At 35.7% G+C, this 19,445-nt stretch overlaps 1 protein-coding gene across 3 annotated transcripts in view; it reads left to right on the top strand.

Moving 5' to 3' along the window:
• efl1 (elongation factor like GTPase 1) overlaps window positions 1–19,445 on the top strand; it is a 148,077-nt gene that overhangs the window by 24,333 nt on the left and 104,299 nt on the right. For all 3 annotated transcript variants that reach the window (XM_067401090.1, XM_067401088.1, XM_067401089.1), the window contains exon 13: window positions 18,755–18,909. In XM_067401090.1, coding sequence (XP_067257191.1) covers window positions 18,755–18,909 — 155 coding nt within the window. The remainder of the gene's footprint in view (window positions 1–18,754; window positions 18,910–19,445) is intronic.

Genomic DNA, 19,445 nt, shown 5'->3' with positions numbered 1-19,445 from the left:
GATTCGTCTAACCACAGAACAGTTTTCCACTTTGCCATAGTCCATTTTAAATGAGCCTTGGACCAGAGAAAACGCCTGCGCTTCTGGATCATGTTTAGATATGGCTTCTTTTTTGAAAGAAAAAGACCTATAGAACACGTGGATTGTGTTCACCGACAATCTGGAAGTATTCCTGAGCCCATGTTGTGATTTCCGTTACAGTAGCATTCCTGTATGTGATGCAGTGTCTTCTAAGGGCCTGAAGATCACGGGCATCCAGTATGGTTTTCCGGCCTTGACCCTTACACACAGAGATTGTTCCAGATTCTCTGAATCTTTGGATGATATTATGACCTATAGATGATGATGACTTCAAACTCTTTGCAATTTTTCTCTGAGAAACTCCTTTCTGATATTGCTCCACTATTTTTCGCCGCAGCATTGGGGGAATTGGTGATCCTCTGCCCATCTTGACTTCTGAGAGACACTGCCACTCTGAGAGGCTGTTTTTATACCCAATCATGTTGCCAATTGACCTACCTGTCCCAACTTTTTTGGAATGTGTAGCTCTCATGAAATTTAAAATGAGCCAATATTTGGCATGACATTTCAAAATGTCTCACTTTCAACATTTGATATGTTATCTATATTCTATTGCGAATAAAATATAAGTTTATGAGATTTGTAAATTATTGCATTCCTTTTTTATTCACAATTTGTACAGTGTCCCAACTTTTTTGGGAATCGGGTTTGTATTTACTCCTGTGTAGTGCACGTTAATTTTTTGTTTTGTTTTTTTACGTCCATTTTTTGTGCTTCCTTGTCATTCGTTCATCAACTGTGCTTTATTTTTCGTGAAGCATTTTGTTGCACGTCAGTTGTGATACACAGACACCCACTCTCGTATTGCATGTGTAACAGTAGCCAGATAGTGAGAGTTGTGCAGGTAAACCACTGCACACTGACGCCCGCTAGAGAATGAGGTTTTTAGAGTCATTGTCAGTGCACTCGCCTCACATGCCAGCAGCAATTAGGCTGAGGTTCGAAACCGTCTCGGAGCAGGGTGGTTAGGATTGGAGAGTGAGTTTTGGAGGCAATGAAGAGAGGGGTGGGTTTGTTTGGGTTGATTTCAAATATCAACAATGTCCAACAGGTTTGTTGAAAAAATGGATACCCTACTTTTAACCCAACGGTTGGGTTGTCCATACTTGACCCAAATTTAAGTTGAAACAAGCCAGTGTGAGTGGTGCTTTTGCAGAGCAGTGGGACATTTAAAGGAAGTCTTTCGGGATTCAAAAACTGCATTTGTTTTTTTTAATAAAAGGATTATTCCAATACCGTATGATTAGATTTCTGATAAAAATAGTCTCTATTTATTTAATAGGTACAAAAATTCCAATTTATCCTGGGGAATCTGATTTGATTCCCTTTGAATTCCCAATAGGATCCTTTTAAGATTGGTTCCTAATGATGAGAGAAATTCCAAAAAGAATCCTGTGTACATTCCTCCAGGCTTTTTGACTAGGACGAGAGCTCCAGGATACTGAATAATAGATCTGTGTGTGTGTGTCTGTGTCTGTGTGTGTGTTTGAGCAAGTTTCCTAGAGCCCTTGGGTTCTACAAACTTAATGGACCTTGGCCAAACAGTGATGTAGCGGTTGATCGATACGGCACCTTGCTTGCGCTCTGTGTGTGTACTGTATGTGTGTGAGCACAAGTTTGTGCTGCTGCTTTTTTTTTAGTTGTTGTTGAACTATGACAATTGATATCCTACAGTAATGTTGCTTGTTTAGATCCTGTCCCTGTTGATGTCCTTTGTGTCTGGACTCAACTGAAATAAATGTTTTTCAATTTTCATCCTCCTAAGTAAGGTGACATGGTGTCAGCGCAGAGGAACAGTGCCTGTCGCAGATCCAAGCGCAGACGCTAGATGGCGCTCTCGGCTGCGTAAGCCGCCTCATATGACCTCAGATCTGAGGGTATGAGCTGCTCAGACTCTTTGTTCTGGAGTCAGTGTGTCAGCCAGCCTGCAGACGGGAACAAAAGCAGACGGCCCCTTTTGGACTGACCTCGGATCAGACATTTTCCATTATTCATCGGGTCGGGTGGAAGTGTACAATGATATTTGGTGCTGTTACAGATAATTCAGTCAACTGGGTCTTTGTTTCCATCTGTGTCTTTTCAAACATTCCACCCACTCACAAAGTCTTACACTTCCATACGTGATTTGTCTGTCCAGTGTTCACAGCCCTTTTGTTCTCACATTTTGTCTTCCTTCTCACCTTCTGCAGTAGGTGACAGCCTGGGGTAGAGGTGGGCGGTATGACCAAAATCTTATATCGTGGTATGATTCATTTTACCTCAGTATAGAGCTAATAATGCAATCGAAAAATAGTTGATAAACAAAAAAAACAAGTATTAATGGCTAATCCAGTGAATGAAAGGTACTTCATCTCGTTTGATTTATTTTCTTTTTTTAGTTGCAAACATATAAATATTTTCTAACAATATAAGTCTTTACTATCAGTTTTTTATCAATTTAACACATCCTTGCTAAATAAAAATATAAATTTCTTTTTAAAAAAGAAAGAAAAAAAAATACTGACCCCAAACTTTTGAATGGTAGTGTATATTGTTACAAAATATTTCTATTTTAAATAAATGCTGTTCTTTTTTAACTTTTCATTCATCAAAGAATCCTGCAAAAGGTATCACAGGTTATAAAAATATCAAGCAGTACAACTGTTTACAACATTGATAACAAATCATCATATCAGAATGATTTCCGAAGGATCATGTGACACTGAAGACTGGAGTAATGATGCTGAAAATTCAGCTTTGATCACAGAAATTAATTACATTTTACAATATATTAAAATAGAAAACCATTATTTTAAATTGTAATAATATTCCACACTATTTCTGTTTTTTTTTGTTGTTGTTGTTTTTTTTTTTTTGGGGGGGGGGGGGTATTTTTGATCAAATAAATACAGCCTTGATGAGCAGAAGAGACTCAAAAACATTAAAAATAGTAATGTTTCCAAACTTTTGACTAGTATATATATATATTAAAATATCTGACTTCCTGTTGGTCAGAGCTAATGACTGTAAATTAGAAAGTTGTCCGGCTTAATGAGAACAATAAGTGTACCAAGTTTGGTGACTGTACGTTAAACTAACCCCCCCACTTTTGTTAAAAGGTGGCGTTGTAGAGTCCATGTTCCCCGCCCGTTTCTAAGGATTTGCCCATGTCTACTGTATGACAATATTGATGTGTGTGTGTGGCGTTTCATCCAATTTGAAGCATGTTAAGAGCCTTAAAAATACCCAAGAATATTATAAAAGTTTGACGTGTTGCCATTGCAACAATATTTAATATATCACAAATACATTAACAGGTCTACATCTGCCATGTTTTCACATTATTGTGATGAAGTTTGAAGCAAATCGGGTAAAAATAAGAGGGTGATCTCAAATAAACATATATATATATATATATATATATATATATATATATATATATATATATATATATATATATATATATATATATATATATACTTCTTTAGGACACGTCAAATAACAAATCATTCCTGTCATTCCTGCTCATTATGGATATATCTACTGGTTGACATATTTTTACCGTTACATATATATAATGATGTGCTGCCCAGCCTGGAATGATTTTGAGGCCTTTGTTGTCACCCTTTGACCTCACCCTCACTCTTTCATGTCGACTGGGTACGCCTGACACTGGACAGCCGGCGATATGGCACGCTGATGTCAGAGCGAATTATCTGGACTTTAATGGGTGGAGAGACAGTTGCACTTTTAATCATTAGAAGCAGATGGGCTGGGCAAACCCGGACGACGCTCGGCGGCACTTCTGTCTCTGAGTGTTGTTTTGATAGAGGGGGCTGTGGAACATGTGTAGACCCTTGCAGGCCGTATGTAGCATCTCATTGGCTGCAGGAGCTCCTGTGTAGCTTTAGCTGACGGATCCACCGTGCAACTAATGAAATCCATGCGGTGTTTGTGTAGAGCGGGAAGAGTGATTCGAGACATGCATGTGACTGTCAGAACTTACACGCAAGAAACACTGTTCTGGAACCCGCTGCTTTCTTGGCAAAGTATTAAGATGGGTAACTGTAAGCAGGTTAAACGCTGTAAGTGAACATGCTTCTGCTATGTGATGTATTTCATAGCATAGCAGGATATTCAGTGGAAAACTTTTATCTTTCAGGAATTGATTGGATCGTGAAAAACAGGCTTTAGGTGCCAGAATAAGGCCAGGTGGTTAGAGATTTATGGATATAATGCTCACAGAGGCTGCATTTATTTGATGAAAAATACAGTAAAAATGGTAAAATTATGAAATATTATTACAATTTTAAATAACTGTTTTCTATTTGAATATATTGTAAAATATAATTTATTCCCTTGATCAAAGCTGAATTTTCAGCATCGTTACTCCAGTCTTCAGTGTCACATGATCCTTCAGAAATCATTCTGATATGATGATTTGATGCTCAATAAACATTTCTGATTTTTATCAATGTTGAAAACAGTTGTGCTGCTTTATTTTTTTTTGTGGAAACCATGATACAGTTTTTTTCATGATTTTTTGATGAATAGAAAGATCAAAAGAACAGCATTTATTTGAAATAAAAATCTTTTGTAAAACTATTAATGTATGTTCTGTAACTTTTGATCAATTTAATTTGGCCCTTGTTGAATAAAAGTTTAATTTCTTTAAAACAAAGAAAAAAAACAGTCTGACTGATGACAAACTGCTGTTCAAAAGTTATACAACTGTTCTTTTTTTTACCTTTATTTAACAGGATAATAGAGATGTTACAGGAAAGTAATTAAAGTAATATTGAATAACTAATTTAATTAATCACTTGCAATAATAAAAAAAATGTACATAAATAGAGTAAACAGTCAGTTCATGGAGTCAAATCATGGAAACAGGATGTTCTTGCTTTTTTAATTAAAAAATACACTGTATTATGTAGATGTGACTTTTGTCCACATTGCCCAATGGAACAAAGCGTCGAGCTAGTGTTAACCCTAGCTAGGTGTTATGTGCAGGTCAAGTGTGGTAATGTGATGCTCAGAGTTCAGATTATTTCAACTTTGACCCCGTTTCACACTGACCTTTCAAAGTGCAGATGGGCAATTTGTATTGTTATTACATAGGCGGTGATGTGTATAAATCAATGCCGGATTGAAGGGAAACACTGTACGTTAAACACTGTATTGCTATTTATATGGCGGAATTTGTTGGCGGGAAAGCTGAACGCTTTTCAAGTGAAGAAACCGATCTGCTCGTGCGCGAAGTTAAAGCGGGCTTGCAAATGCAGGCTTTCAAATAGCTCCGTGCGATGAGTCAATTAATATATATGTGTGTGTACTGGCATGATTGTTAAATTAATTAGCCAATTTTGTTCATCCTTTATAAGTAGTAATAGGCTGAATTGAAAATAGGTAGCCCAATTCTAATACACGCAATGACGATTCATCATTACATTTTTATATTTATGTAGCCTACACAATAATATTCTTTTACACTGTAATCCTTTTGTTTTTAATATTTGGCATGTTTGTGTGATGCGCATCCCTGTGTGTAATAAGCAAAGTCAACGCGCACTGTGGACGCGCCCAGAGGCACAGTTTCTACCAACGCGCTCTAACCAAAAAATATTGGGCCATTGACTTTAGACTTTAGACCAGGTTTGAGTTGGTCTATGGCGCAGTCTATTTACAGCTCCTTAAAATGCAATTGCACCTGAACACACCTCTTTTTTAGACCAGCACGCCCATGGGTGCACTAACTGGCGCAAATGCATTTACTAATTTAAGGACGTGGCGCTGAACGGGAAAACGCAAATTAATATAAAGTTGATTTTTTTTTTTGGTCACAATTATGCAATGGATTTTGACTTATATAAGCTTTTATCAAAATTGAACCTCAATACCATTTTAGTCTAAAATGTTTTTGTCTCAATTGTCTTATTTTTGTCTTAATAGATTGTTTGCACATGACGTCATTGCTGCAGCATGAAATGCGGCTGGAGGGCAAGGAGTGATTTTTCTATAAAGGAATCCTATCACAAACACGAAATTCAGTTTTGCGTCATTTATGGTTGCTCAAATCTATCAAACCGAGAAACCACAATGCGCTTTTATCGATTATGTTTTTTAACTTTAACAGTTGTCACCTTTAATAGCATTTTGCGTCTGCTGATACTGAAATGAATATGGATACCTGCTTACCTGTTTTGTTTCTGACTTGGTTAAATATTCACATTCTTTATGGTATCGTTTGCAGGGAAGAGAAGATATTTTATCATGGTGTTTTGTAGAATTCCGTTCACAATGTTGATCTGGTTACGGTGAGAACAGTGTCACGCCATCATATGGTAGAAAATGTCCAAATAAAAAAAGTTTTCAACAAGCTGACAGAAGTCGATCCATTTCTTTGTTGGAAGGGTGTAACGTTAAATGTAACTGTAGTTTTAATGTTTTCTTTGTAAATATTCACTTTCCCATATGACCACGGAGGAGAATCAGAGGAGCATTCAGTGGACAGACACCCTTTTTTACAGTCTATGACAGACACTGACACTGTATTTTTTTTTTTTTTTTAACAAATGACAATCAAAATCAAACCCATAGAAGCTTGTGAACAGTTTTAAAGTGGCTGTGTGCAAGTTATGCTCATGCACAAGACTTGCAAATGTTAATTATTAAACCAAACAAAATACAAAACTTTTGAAAATTGAAAATTGTATTGCGCAGTCCATTTTTTCCCCTGAACGATGATGTGAGCTCCTGTTACAATTCTCGATTCAGCATAAATGACCTCCAGTGGCGACCTTTTTCACAATCATCACAGAGAACCAAAAATACTGCCCTGAACGTCACTAGCAGAAAGGCAGCGCGATATAAACAAACCAGACTAGAACTCGTGACGGCAGCTTCACATTCTCTGTATCTACCTCCTCGTTGTCAGTCTTTTAATTCAGTAGAAAAATAGTTCCTCTTTATAACATAAGGTTCACGTTGAAATTATGTTGTGATTTTCTGTTTATACCTCTCTAAACCAGCACAGAACGTACTTTTCTCCATCTCTTCCATTCTAATTTTCACATTAATTTTGCACGTCGCCAGATCCACGTGATTACAAACAACCTATTGTGACATTTTTCTCATAATATGTACTTATGTCATAACTTTTGTCATGACTTTATAATATTTGATTCTAAAATGTTTACTTTTTGTGTCATAATTGACTTTTTTCTCATAATTATGACTTTGACATTTTATTCTAAGATGTTTACTTTTTGTGTCATAATTATGACATTTTTTATCCTGTAATCTTCACTTTTTTGTCATAATTATGACATCTCTGTCAGCAAATCATAACAGAGGTAATTCATATACAGAACTCTTAAAGGTACAGTAGTTAAAACAGGCAGTTTGATTATAAAAAGGTGAATAATGGTCATGAAATCTAAATAACATTTTTTTTTTTTTTTTTTTTATCAGGAAACTTGGTTATAAATTGTTTAAGAGTGTAGAATAAGTTTCCTTTAACTTTTGAACATGTTCACTTGTACTGGAAGCGTGTAATTTTTCTTCTCGGCACCATCAAAACACCTTTTCCCCTGACTGAAGGAGACAGATAGATTGAACTGGTTCGAGCCACGTTTAATTTAGAGTGTTTCAAGCGTCAGTTTCACTCTGCGTCATCTCGCCAAACACTTTTGATGCTTAAACACTTTCTACTCCGTGTGTTTCGAACGCCGTCTAGCTCGGTGCAGATCAACTCCATTTCCTTCAGGTCTGCTAGAGTCATCGAGGGATGAGTGCGATTTATGAAAGGAAAAAGAGTTGGGCCGCAGTAATGTACTCCTGTTTATTCAGTCTAACATCATACTGTTTCCTTCAATCAAGAATGCTGCGGTTAATATGCCACCGTATTTCGGCCTTGACCGCCAACTCCCTGCGTATCCTCCCTGCTGCAGGCTGTTCAGAGAGGAGATGAGCGACTCCCCGTGTGTTTGTGGGGCTTTCTACCTTCATTGTTTGCTTGCATTGACTTTCTGTTGTACTCAGTCCCATCTCACCCTCCTTTACTCCAGACAGACACGCTTTCTCTCTCTCTTGCCATCTTTGTTTTCTTTGTCTGTTCCCTCTCTCTCATTCTCTCTGTGTCATGTATTTCCCCGAGCTTAAAGCAGTCAGCGTCAGGGTATCCAGGCACAAAGTTTCTTCCTGACCTGAGATGATCTTTTTTCTATCTCATGTCTGTGGAGTCTCTGTGCTACACACACACACACACACACACACACACACACACACACACACACACACACACACACACACACACACACACACACACACACACACACACACACACACACACACACACACACACACACACACACACACACACACACACACACACACATAAATGAGTAAATAATGTATTAGGCAATTATATATCACTGGATATCAGTTTGTCGCTGACTTTCAGTCCACATTTTTCAGGCCACTGTTCAGAAAGTCAAAGCTAGTCCACAGTCAAGTAAACCGTCTGAAAACACACGAGAAACATCATGAGACGGGAGAGACACGGACATTGCAGTACTGAACACTGAACAGTGCATGCATGTGGATTTGGATAAAACAGTTAATCGAATTTGATGCCATGCCCGGACGCCGTTTATTCCTTCACAGTGGCATATAGCGGACCGGCATGAAAGGCTATGAAATTATTTTTCTTATTATCATGCTACTTTTATTATTAAATTAATATTGCAATTAATTTGGCCCGCGATATCATAGCACATCACCGCATAGCTAATGCGCTGTGAGGACAATAAAATATTAGTTAGATAGCTTACTCCTCATTTAAAGAACAACTTGTTTAACACAAAATACTTCTCGATTCACGAAACATACTATTTTATATCACTATGGGCCACAAGAGAAATATTAAGAAAATAAATTAGATTTATCTCTCATTGTCTCTAAGAGAATGTGCGCCATTATTGCAGCGTCGGATGCCAAAAGCTCAGTCAGTTTTTACTTTCAGTTTCCGTAGTGAATAGGTCTTATTGACTGACGTTTGAGACTTTTTCACCTGCATAATTCTCACACAAAGTTTGCACATTGTTTGTCTGATATCCACTGGCCCGCCTTCATGGTTGAAAATGGAAATATTTTCAATATACACACGCACACAGTACCGCTCAAAAGTTTGGGATCGGTAAGATTTTTAATTTTTTTAAAAGAAGTTTCGTCTGCTCACCAAGGCTGCATTTATTTAATTAAAAATACAGTAAAAACAGTAATATTGTGAAAAAATATTACAATTTAAAATGACTGTTTTGAATATTTGAATATATTTGACAAAGTAATTTATTCCTGTGATCAAAGCTGAATTTTCAGCATCATTACTCCTGTCTTCAGTGTCACATGATCCTTCAGAGATCATTCTAATATGCTGATTTGCTGATTGATATATATATATAATATACTGTGACATATTATACCCAACTATTCTTCATACAGTGGACTACCAGTAAAATTGATACATATTTGGAACCAGTGTCATCTGACATAATTAAGATAATTTTTTTTCTGACACAGTTAAACTCTGAGATCTTGTCATATTTTATTACCATTTCTTTTTAAACTATAGTGAATAAACTGAATTAATGAATGAAATGTTAAAGATGTCTGAATAAATTTTGATTTTAAATCAATTGCACTGAAATAAGTGTTTGAAAAGGTTAGCACAGTTTAATTTCTAGGGACCCATAGATAAAGAAACACCCATATGTTTGTTTTCTTGGCTCCGCGAGCGTTTCTGCTGCAAATGAAGTGTGGGGGAAGTGCGTCTAGGTCTAAAGGATGACATCATCTTTTGTGAGTACAGCTTTTAGCTTGTAAATGAGTTTTCCCTCCATATTTTCTTTCAAAACACCATATCTAAATGTGATCGTCCATAAGCACATTAGCGTAGCGAAGGAGCCCGATGCCATCAAACGATTGTAGACAGTCCCACATCAGATGACCTCTGACCCTTTATAGTGAACTGATAAAGGGGCATTGGAAACATAAAGAGGCTGAGAAAACATATGTAAAGCGTTCATTTAGACCAAGATGCATCTCAGATTTCAGCTTAAAAAGTTGCGACGGAAGCAGCTGCTAGCGTTATTCCCCGACCTACATTTCAAAGGCACTGTTCCAGCCTTTAAATATCAAAACAGTGTTATTTAAGCAAACCCAGATATCCTGCGCTGGAGGGAGACTTTGGCATAAGCAACAATGCTACTTGTAGCTCATTTGATCTTTCGTCTTGATTTGATAGAAGCTTCTGTTGAGGTTCATTCTGTGAGTTTTCGTGCTCTGAGCTCATATGAGACATGCTAGGAGGAGTATGGGTATTCTTTCAAAAGAACTGTTTTTTTTTTTGTTTGTTTTTTTGTATTATTGTTTGTTTATTTTTGCCCAGTTTGCATGAGAGAATATGATTTTTTTTTTTTTAAATTCTTCAGCGTGGCACTGTTGTTGTCTTGAAGTATTTATTGGAAATCCCTTGTGGATACATGTTAGACTGACTGAGTAGAATTCCTGTCCATTTCCAAAAAATTCAAAATGCATATTCCTTTTAATTCATCGTTGTGGATTTAAATCAATTTTGATCAATGCAAACAAGACGTTGAATTGGAATGACCAGAGGAGAAATTTATATAATTGACCCCCCTGCTCCCCAGTTTATTTAGTTATTTAGTTATGTATAAATAACTAAGACTGTATAAATGTAAGTAAATTATAAATCTTTAAAACATTAAAGGTCTTTGCACACTGAGTCCGAAATTCTCGTCTGAAATTTTTGCATGTTAAAAAATAAATACGACCTCACGTTGTCAATCATGTTTACACGTTTTATCTAACAAATGAGACTATTGAAGTGACACAAATATATAATATAATATAATATAATATAATATAATATAATATAATATAATATAATATAATATAATATAATATAATAATATTTATCATATTTAAATGAAATACTGTATATTATAATATTTAAAAAGTGACTTAATATTATTTATTCTAAAAGGGCCACAAATGCCTCCAAAAAGGTAAAAAATCTTTTTAAAAAGTGTTTAAAAAAAAAATCAGATTGGGTTAAATTTTCTGCATTTTTTTTTTTTTTTTTTTGCATCCGTAGCAAGCATTTTGAGAGGTGTTTTGACCATTCAGAGCCACCGTACAAGCAAACTCCAAAATCCAGAATGGCGTCTGACAAGTTGATTCACTTCGTCGCGCAGCACAAAGCACTAGCAAAGCATCAAACTGAGCCACTGACATCCTGAAGTAAACTTTGAATCGCTCGGGATAATCCCGCAGTCTCTCTCCTTCCTCTCTATGCAATCTCAGGATTGGATGGACCCAATATTTCCTCTTTTTAAGAAGAGAGTGGACAACAAAATCATCCTCACTGCTTGAAGACTCCATTTTTTTATTGTTTTGCAACGGATTATTTAATATGCATCGGACTCAGTGTGCAAGGTTTCTGTGCGTGATGAATTTTTAGGATGATGAATAAGAAAAAATGCATATGAAAACTCCAAAATCAAACTGAGCCACTGACATCCTGAAGTAAACTTTGAATCGCTCGGGATAATCCCACAGTCTATCTCCTTCCTCTCTATGCAATCTCAGGATTGGATGGTTTCAATACTTCCTCTTACTTTTTCTCTTTTTAAGAAGTGAGAGGACAACAAAATCGTCCTCACTGCTTGACAACTCCATTTTTACATTTTAAAATATATTTAAATGGAAACAGTTATTTTAAATTGTGATAATATTTCACAATATAACTGTTTTCACTGTATTTTTGATCAACACAGCCTTCGTGAGCACAAAAGACTACTTTCAGAAAAATTAAAAAAAATTACCTTTTGAATGATAGTAATTTCATAAAATATATTTTTCTTTATTTGAACATTAAAAAATGCAAGTGGTTTTGCATTCTTTACATTCTTCGGTTCAGATTTGCATCCTGCCTGTCACCTCAGTTCACTTCGAGGAATTGAATGGCACACATTCCTGACATATACTCAGGTCAAGTCTGCTATTTTTTTCTCTCCTTTTTTCCAATTGAATGAACTGCATCAGGAAACCTGCAAAGCACAAATGCATTCCTCCACCTTTGGGGTTGCCATAGCAATGATCAATTTGGGTCAGTGTGTGTGTGTGTGTGTGTGTGTGTGTGTGGTATGAGGTTTGGTGTGTGGGAGTGTTGTCAGCCACTCTTTACACATGCCCCGCATGGAACGCTAATATGTTGGCTCGCCTGATTGGCTGCTGGTGCTGAGGGCTTTTATTAATGGCACAAGGCAGTCGGTAGGCAGAAAATTGGTTGGGCTGTAATTTCACATGCACAGACATAGATGTTCCAAATACATTGATGATTATGCAATAAACAGTGTTACTCATCGGAATATTCTATTTAAAAATAGAAGGTTCTATGTGGAATCCTGAGGGGTTCTGTCAGGCACTTCATGGGATCTTATGGATTTAGTTTAATTATTTTTAAATTAATTTGTAATATTAATAAAATTTTATCAATTAAACACCCAGTAAACATACTATATCACTTGAAAAATTTAAATAACCTTATAAATATGGAAGAATTATTAAGAAATGTCTCCTTTTATAGAACCTTTTTGGCATAAAGCCTTCTTTAAAATTTAGTCAAAAACATTAGGTTTCTATATAGAAGCCCAATGAACCTTTTTTTCTAAGAGTTTATGTAACCTTTCAAATGTTAATGTACAATAGTGTCCAAAAGTGATGTTCAGCCTAGGAAAATCGACATCTTCACACTTTATTTGGTTAAAGATTTTGTGAGAATATTATGTAGTTGTGCTTGTTTTATTTGTGATAACTCAGAAATATGCCAAATTGTGTCGTCATATTTTTTATTTTTTTTGTCACATGCAAAAACGAGAGGACCCATGAATATTAATATTATTAACTGATTATATTGTAGTCAATGTGTGCTTTTTCCTGTGAGCTTTTTGATTTTCTATGCATTTTTCTACATGCATCTTGTCAGATTAATACCTTAACCTTTAGTGTTTTTCTCCCTTCATATTAAATGTAAAAAAATAAAATATTTCCCTTATATTTTGATCGTTTAATGGAACTTGTAGGTATGTGTACATTATATATAAAAATATTCTTTTAATTTTATTTTTTGCCTTTATGAGACAGAACACTGGTCAGATTTGAACCTGGCTTTTCTTGAGTCCATCAGTTATTTATATGTTGTAGACATAAATCTAATTAGTGTAAAATGTAGATATCTTAACAATTGTTTCCAATGGAAAACATCTGTAGTTTAACGTCTTGCACGCTGAAAACTGATGAAGTGCGTTTTGCGAGTAGATTATGTGTTTTGTGTGTGCAGATTTAGAAACAATTTATATTTCCATTCCTCTATCATCTTTTTTCTCCCTTTGAGAGTATTAAAAAACAATCCCGCTTGTGGTTTTTAAAGACTTTGCCGTAAGGTTCTGTACCCATTACTTCATGACCACAGTGGCCGAGCTTGTAAACGAGCTTCATGCTGTTTCCATTATTGCCAATAAGTGACACATTTAGACCTTTGAAAAGGAAAACGTGGTGATTCAGAGAAGGACTGATATAAAGCACGAGACACGCAACATGATTGAAGCACTAATGGAGCGGAAGTTAAAGGAGGGGAAAGTGGGTAAAAGTGTAATTAAGACCCAAATCAGTTTATTTATGGTCAATTTTTTTTATTTATTTATTTTTTTTTTATTTTTTTTATTAATAGTTTAAAGTAGAGGACTTGAGGTTTTCCTCTGGACTGTATCCTGTTTTAATGTAATTTATGCACCCCAGACTTGTAATTAATATTTCATTACGGCAGTGTTCTCTAAAATCATCATAACTAGCTTTGTTTACAGCTCTGAAGTTACAGCCAACACTTTCCATGAATAAGGTACGCTTTGTAACATCACTTTTCCTACCATTAAAGACACAAATCCCATCTGGTATTTAATTCCCTGTTGTAAAAAAACAATGTTTTAATCATTAACAATCATGCAATCATGTAACAAAGTAACCACATTTGCACCCTTTCTACAGCATGATGGGGTGGTAAATCTCACTCCATTTTCTCAGTTTTGCACAAATTGTGGTGTCAATCTCAATTTTTTTTTTTTCTTTTTTTTTTTACCTTGTTACCCAAATTGTGTCAATAAACAAAAATAATTAACCCCTTAAACCTGAAGTGTTCTACCGGCGGATAATTCATAATGAAATGACTACACAACCACTGAATCGAGTAACACAAATAAGTGTCATTTTAAAGCGTAGAAATACATCTAACCATTTGTAGCCCCCTAAAACGGAGTGTACCACTTGCGGGCGCCACCTAGCCGCAAAAATATTAATAATCATATATTGACAGCGTCATTTGAAAGTCTAAACTTTACAATCCCAATTAGCCAATTTAACTCCTAAGTAGTGCTGTGTTATTTGCTTATTTTATTATTTATATATATATATAATATCCCAGGTAGTCATGTGTCATATGTCATTTAAAGGATATCATGGAGTAGAATGCAACAACCATAATTGTTTTGGGCTTTGACTACTTTGAACTTGTGCGAGTTTTTGTACATGAAGCCCCGCAAGACCCATATGTAAATAACATACGGATGCAGCATTTATGTCACGTTTTCATTTGTAAATTCATGAAATGTGCTTGTGGAAAATGGCTCATTATTATTTACAGCAGATTCTCATGATTAAAATGAGTCCAAAATCAACATGATTCATTGTGTTGATCACAAGATATTCCTCACGGAGTTACAACACATGAAACTCCACAGGCACATTAGCGAAGTAAAATCAAATGTAGCTTTCATGTGATATTTTTGGCTCGTAACTTAATGAAACATGCTGTGATCGTGGACACCATTACTTACAGTGGATGCTCCTGATTGAAATGAGTCCAAAATCAACATAATCCGTTGTGTCGATCATGAGATATTCCTCACGGAGGGCAAACAATTTTAAAAATGCCTTCTGGGTGTCGAGGACTAAACAAAAAGCCTACCTTGATTCTAAATGCTGAAACTTTTGATTACTGTCACTACAAATTTTGAACTTCACTGAAAATAATTTTCCTCCTACCTTATTTCCTTCCTGAGTTATTGCATGTCAAATAAGAAAGATATGTAAAATTATAATATCTTATCATTAGTTTCTCAGCGTGAGAATGTTCAGATGTAATTATTATTTTTTTGTTTCCAAAAATTTAAAACGTTTTCCATCAAACAATACCTACCCTTTGACTCTTCGTGCTGTGGTTTTGGAGTTATGAGTCTTGACTTTTGTGTATGTCACTCAGAAAAAACAACTCTAGAAATGCCTTCAGGGCTTAAAGGGTTAAATATGTTTTCATTAATTTATGGGAAATATAAGTATTAAAAAGATTTACTCACATTTACTCACCCTCATACCCAAACCTAGATGAGTTTCTTATTTTTATTTTGTTTTATTTTGTTTTATTTTATTTTTATTTTATTATTTTGTTTTTATTTTATTTTATTTTGTTTTTTATTTAGTTTTTGTTTTGTTTTATGCTAGAAAATAACATTTCCACAAAATAAATATAAAATAAATAAAAAAGAACTTGTATAATATTTGTGAACCAGTCATAAAGGTCTTTTTTTTTTTTCTTTTTTTTTTTTTTGTACTTTCCATTGAATGGTTTGTCAGGATAGGACAGTATTTAGCTGAGATACAACTATTTGAAAATCTGGAATCTGAGAATGCAAAATATTGAGAAAATAGTGAGTCCTTTAGTAATGCATATTACTTACAAAAAATAATTTTTATATATATTTTTGGTGGGAAATTTACAAAATATCTTCATGGAACATGATCTTTGCTTTATATCCTAATGATTTTTGGCATAAAAGAAAAATCTATAATCTACAAATATACCCGTGTGACTTATGGCTGGTTTTGTGTTCCAGCGTCACATTTAGTTTGACGATCAGTGTTTACTGTATTTGCAGTTTCAGACACCCTCAAATGCTGTATGGGTATGAGTGAACTGTCCGAATCAATGATTCTAAAGAATGAGTCACACCACACGCATCGCTTCGGTCAATTCTCAGATGAAACTTTTGTTACCAGTTACAGCTTGTTTGATGGGTGTTTTGAAGTGTCATAAAAAGTAAACTTGATGAACTCCACATTCAATCATTTCACTGGTAATGTCTTCCAACCAATTACAGCAAGTATGCTGTGTAACAGCATAGGATCTATATTTAGATATAAAGCGAAATAAGTCACAGTTGTTGGCTGTTAGATTCCTCTCAGTGATTTGTTTATAGTCTGTAGCAATCGTTCATCTGTCATCTCCTCAGATGGAGCCATCACTCTGCATTAGATGAGTCCTTAATATATGTGGCAGCAGTTTGGAGGCAAACATGGTTTAAATATTCTCTTGGATCTGCTGCTCATGAGCATAAAAGTTTATTATTAGTGCTTGATGTTGGCTAGTTTCAAGCTATGGTAACTCTTTGGTACATTTCTGGTGTATTGAGAACTGAGCCAGTTTGACTTTGAGCAGTTTGAGATTTATATCTCCAAGTTGAACAATTGTAAGAGTTGGGTGTTCTACTTAAGCTTGTCTGCAGCTCCCTTTTGTTCTTATAATGCAATGTCGGCCTCTTTTTGAAATAGAAATATTGAATCAGTTCACTTATCTTTGCTTTTGAAATTGAATGTCTGCGATAATAGCTGGCGGGGAAAAAGAAACTGCTAGTCTTGGCTTTTTTCACTAATTTACACACTAAAAAATTGCTGGGTTAAAGTTCGGTTGAAAATGGACAAACATAGTGATTGGGCTGTTTTAACCTAGTGAATGGAAACCTAGTAATATTGTTTTAACCCAGAAGTTGGGTTAAATGTTTGTCCAACCTGCTGGGTAGTTTAATTTAACTCAACTATTGTTTAAAAATGACTGTATTGCTTGCTTAAAATGAACCCAAAGTATGTTGGAAATGAACATTTATTAATAATTTTAATGAATAATAATTCAACAATAAACATTTATTAAATTGCTTATTAATAAATGTTCACCTTTTGATTATTATTGATGCCTCTAGTAATTATGTGTCTGATTTTTAATTTTCAACCTATTTTGGGTTCATTTTAAGCCAGACATATAGTCATTTTTAAACAATAGTTGGGTTAAATAAAACTGTCCAGCATGTTAGGCAAACGTTTAACCCAACCGCTGGGTTTGTTCATTTTCAACCCAACTTGGGTTGTTTTTAACCCAGCATTTTTTAGAGCGTAAGATTTTATGTTGCGTACACTGGTCAAAAATTTTTTTATACTGACATTTTAAATGAATGATTTAATTTATTTATTACAATTTTTCTCGATTGATTAAAAACACATTTCTTGAAACTATGCCTCATATTCTCAAAACAGTAAACACAAATCCATAACGTCTCACCCAATTGCCCAAACATCCGATTTTCAGGTCAAAATGAAGCTCTATACTCAAAACTATTCACTCTTGCTGAAAAGCCAAACTTTGCCCTCAGACATAACACACACACCCTCAAAGACACACATACTACAACATATTTGCACATTTTTTATTCCTTAATGTACTGTACAGTACAATACACCAAATAACAACAAAATATATTCTGCTCCAGCATCACATCAGGCCAGAGAATCTCGCCAACATCACAGACTGCACTGGCCCTATCCAGGCACCGGGGGAAAATCCTCTTGCGTGCCTGATCCACCCCTGACACACATCAGCTGAAATGTCTAGTCAGGCTTCTTCCGTTCCAGCGTCTCTGTGTCCTACAAAAATAGAAGTACTGATTACTGTAACTGTAACATCCTTTTTACAAAACTGAAGCAGACAGAAACTTTATCCGTATGTAAGGCAGTTTGATGCATGTGTTGTTCCGAACCTGAATAAACTGAATCGGCCTCTTTTATCTATCTTTCGAAGGTTCTGATTGGTGTGTGTTCAGTTTTGACCCTTAGTGTTTCCACGTGGGTAACTGTGTGCTAATTGAGCTCAAGCTATGCTGACTTGAGTGAACAATATTGAATGCTAGTGCTTTCTAAATGACAACATGGTGTAGGCAATGAGAAATGAAGGGATTTGTGTGTAGACGTTTGCAGTGACAGTTCAACAAATCTGTGTCAAAAACAGGGGAATAGTGTTTATAGTTTAGGGAAATGGGTGTGCTTTTTGAAAAATGGCATTATGGTTTTGAAATTTTAGTTCAAAGGCCTGGTTATAGTGTTTAAGCAACTGAGAAAAACTGTAAATACTGGATGTTGTGAATGCTGATAACTGCGTAATCAGTATATTTGGCATTGGAATAATAATGTGGTATAAAATGAAATAAAATGTGTGCAGTGATCTGATTTCTGAGTTTAAGAAATGTAATTCTGGAGAATTAATCATCCACCTATTAGCGCACAGTACTCTAGATGAGCATATCACACATTTGCATTTGAGAGGTTGACCAGTTTATCAACAAACAGGTGACCTGTGCTCAGAAAACACTGTCCAACTGTGATCTTGCCAAATTCTCAGGCTTCTTTGGCTCACAACCGTGCATTATGATTTGTGATGTTTTCGTACCTTCAGGCCATTGACTCAGGAGGAGATCGCCCAGAGAAGAGAACTGGCCAGGCAGCGGCACGCTGAGAGACAAGCTGCCAATCAGAGTGCAGAAAGCTCCGGGTCAGCTGATGCTGGAGGTACTTCCACCCCAGCAGCCCCGGCCACCGGTAGCGTCACAGGCAAGAACTGCATCTGTTTAATGATGTGTGTGTGACAGTGAATGAGTAAAAGAGGCGTGAAATTATCGCGATATGTTCATTTATTTGACTGTACCTAGGGACTTCATTTAAAAAAGAACTATTATGCCCTTTTACAAAGTTTTTTGTTTTGTTTTTTTAGGGTATCCATCCTAGAAGAGTTTTGAATGTTCAAAAACATTATTTTTCACATACTTTACATTGTTGCAGCTCCTCTCTTCCCAGTGTTTAGTTTCTGTCTCTATGAAGCCCCTCCTTCTGAAATGCACACTGTGCTCTGATTGGTCGGCTGGACCAGTGTGTTGTGATTGGTCAACCGCTTCAAGTGTGTTTGGGAAATGTCCCGCCCTTTTCCATAATCACAAACGCAGCTCAACCAGGCCTCAATCCTTTATTTTGCATATGCCTTGGGTGGGAATTATTTTAAGGAGTGGTTGATTATGATTTCACTTTTTTAACTTTAGTTAGTGTGTAATGTTGCTGTTTGAGCATAAACAACATCTGCAAAAGTTATGACA

Source organism: Chanodichthys erythropterus, chromosome 11, assembly GCF_024489055.1.
Source record: "Chanodichthys erythropterus isolate Z2021 chromosome 11, ASM2448905v1, whole genome shotgun sequence".
In the NCBI taxonomy this organism is placed as follows: Eukaryota; Metazoa; Chordata; class Actinopteri; order Cypriniformes; family Xenocyprididae; genus Chanodichthys; species Chanodichthys erythropterus.
Note: the sequence above shows the minus strand (reverse complement) of the source record. Positions and strands in the feature narration are given on the sequence as shown.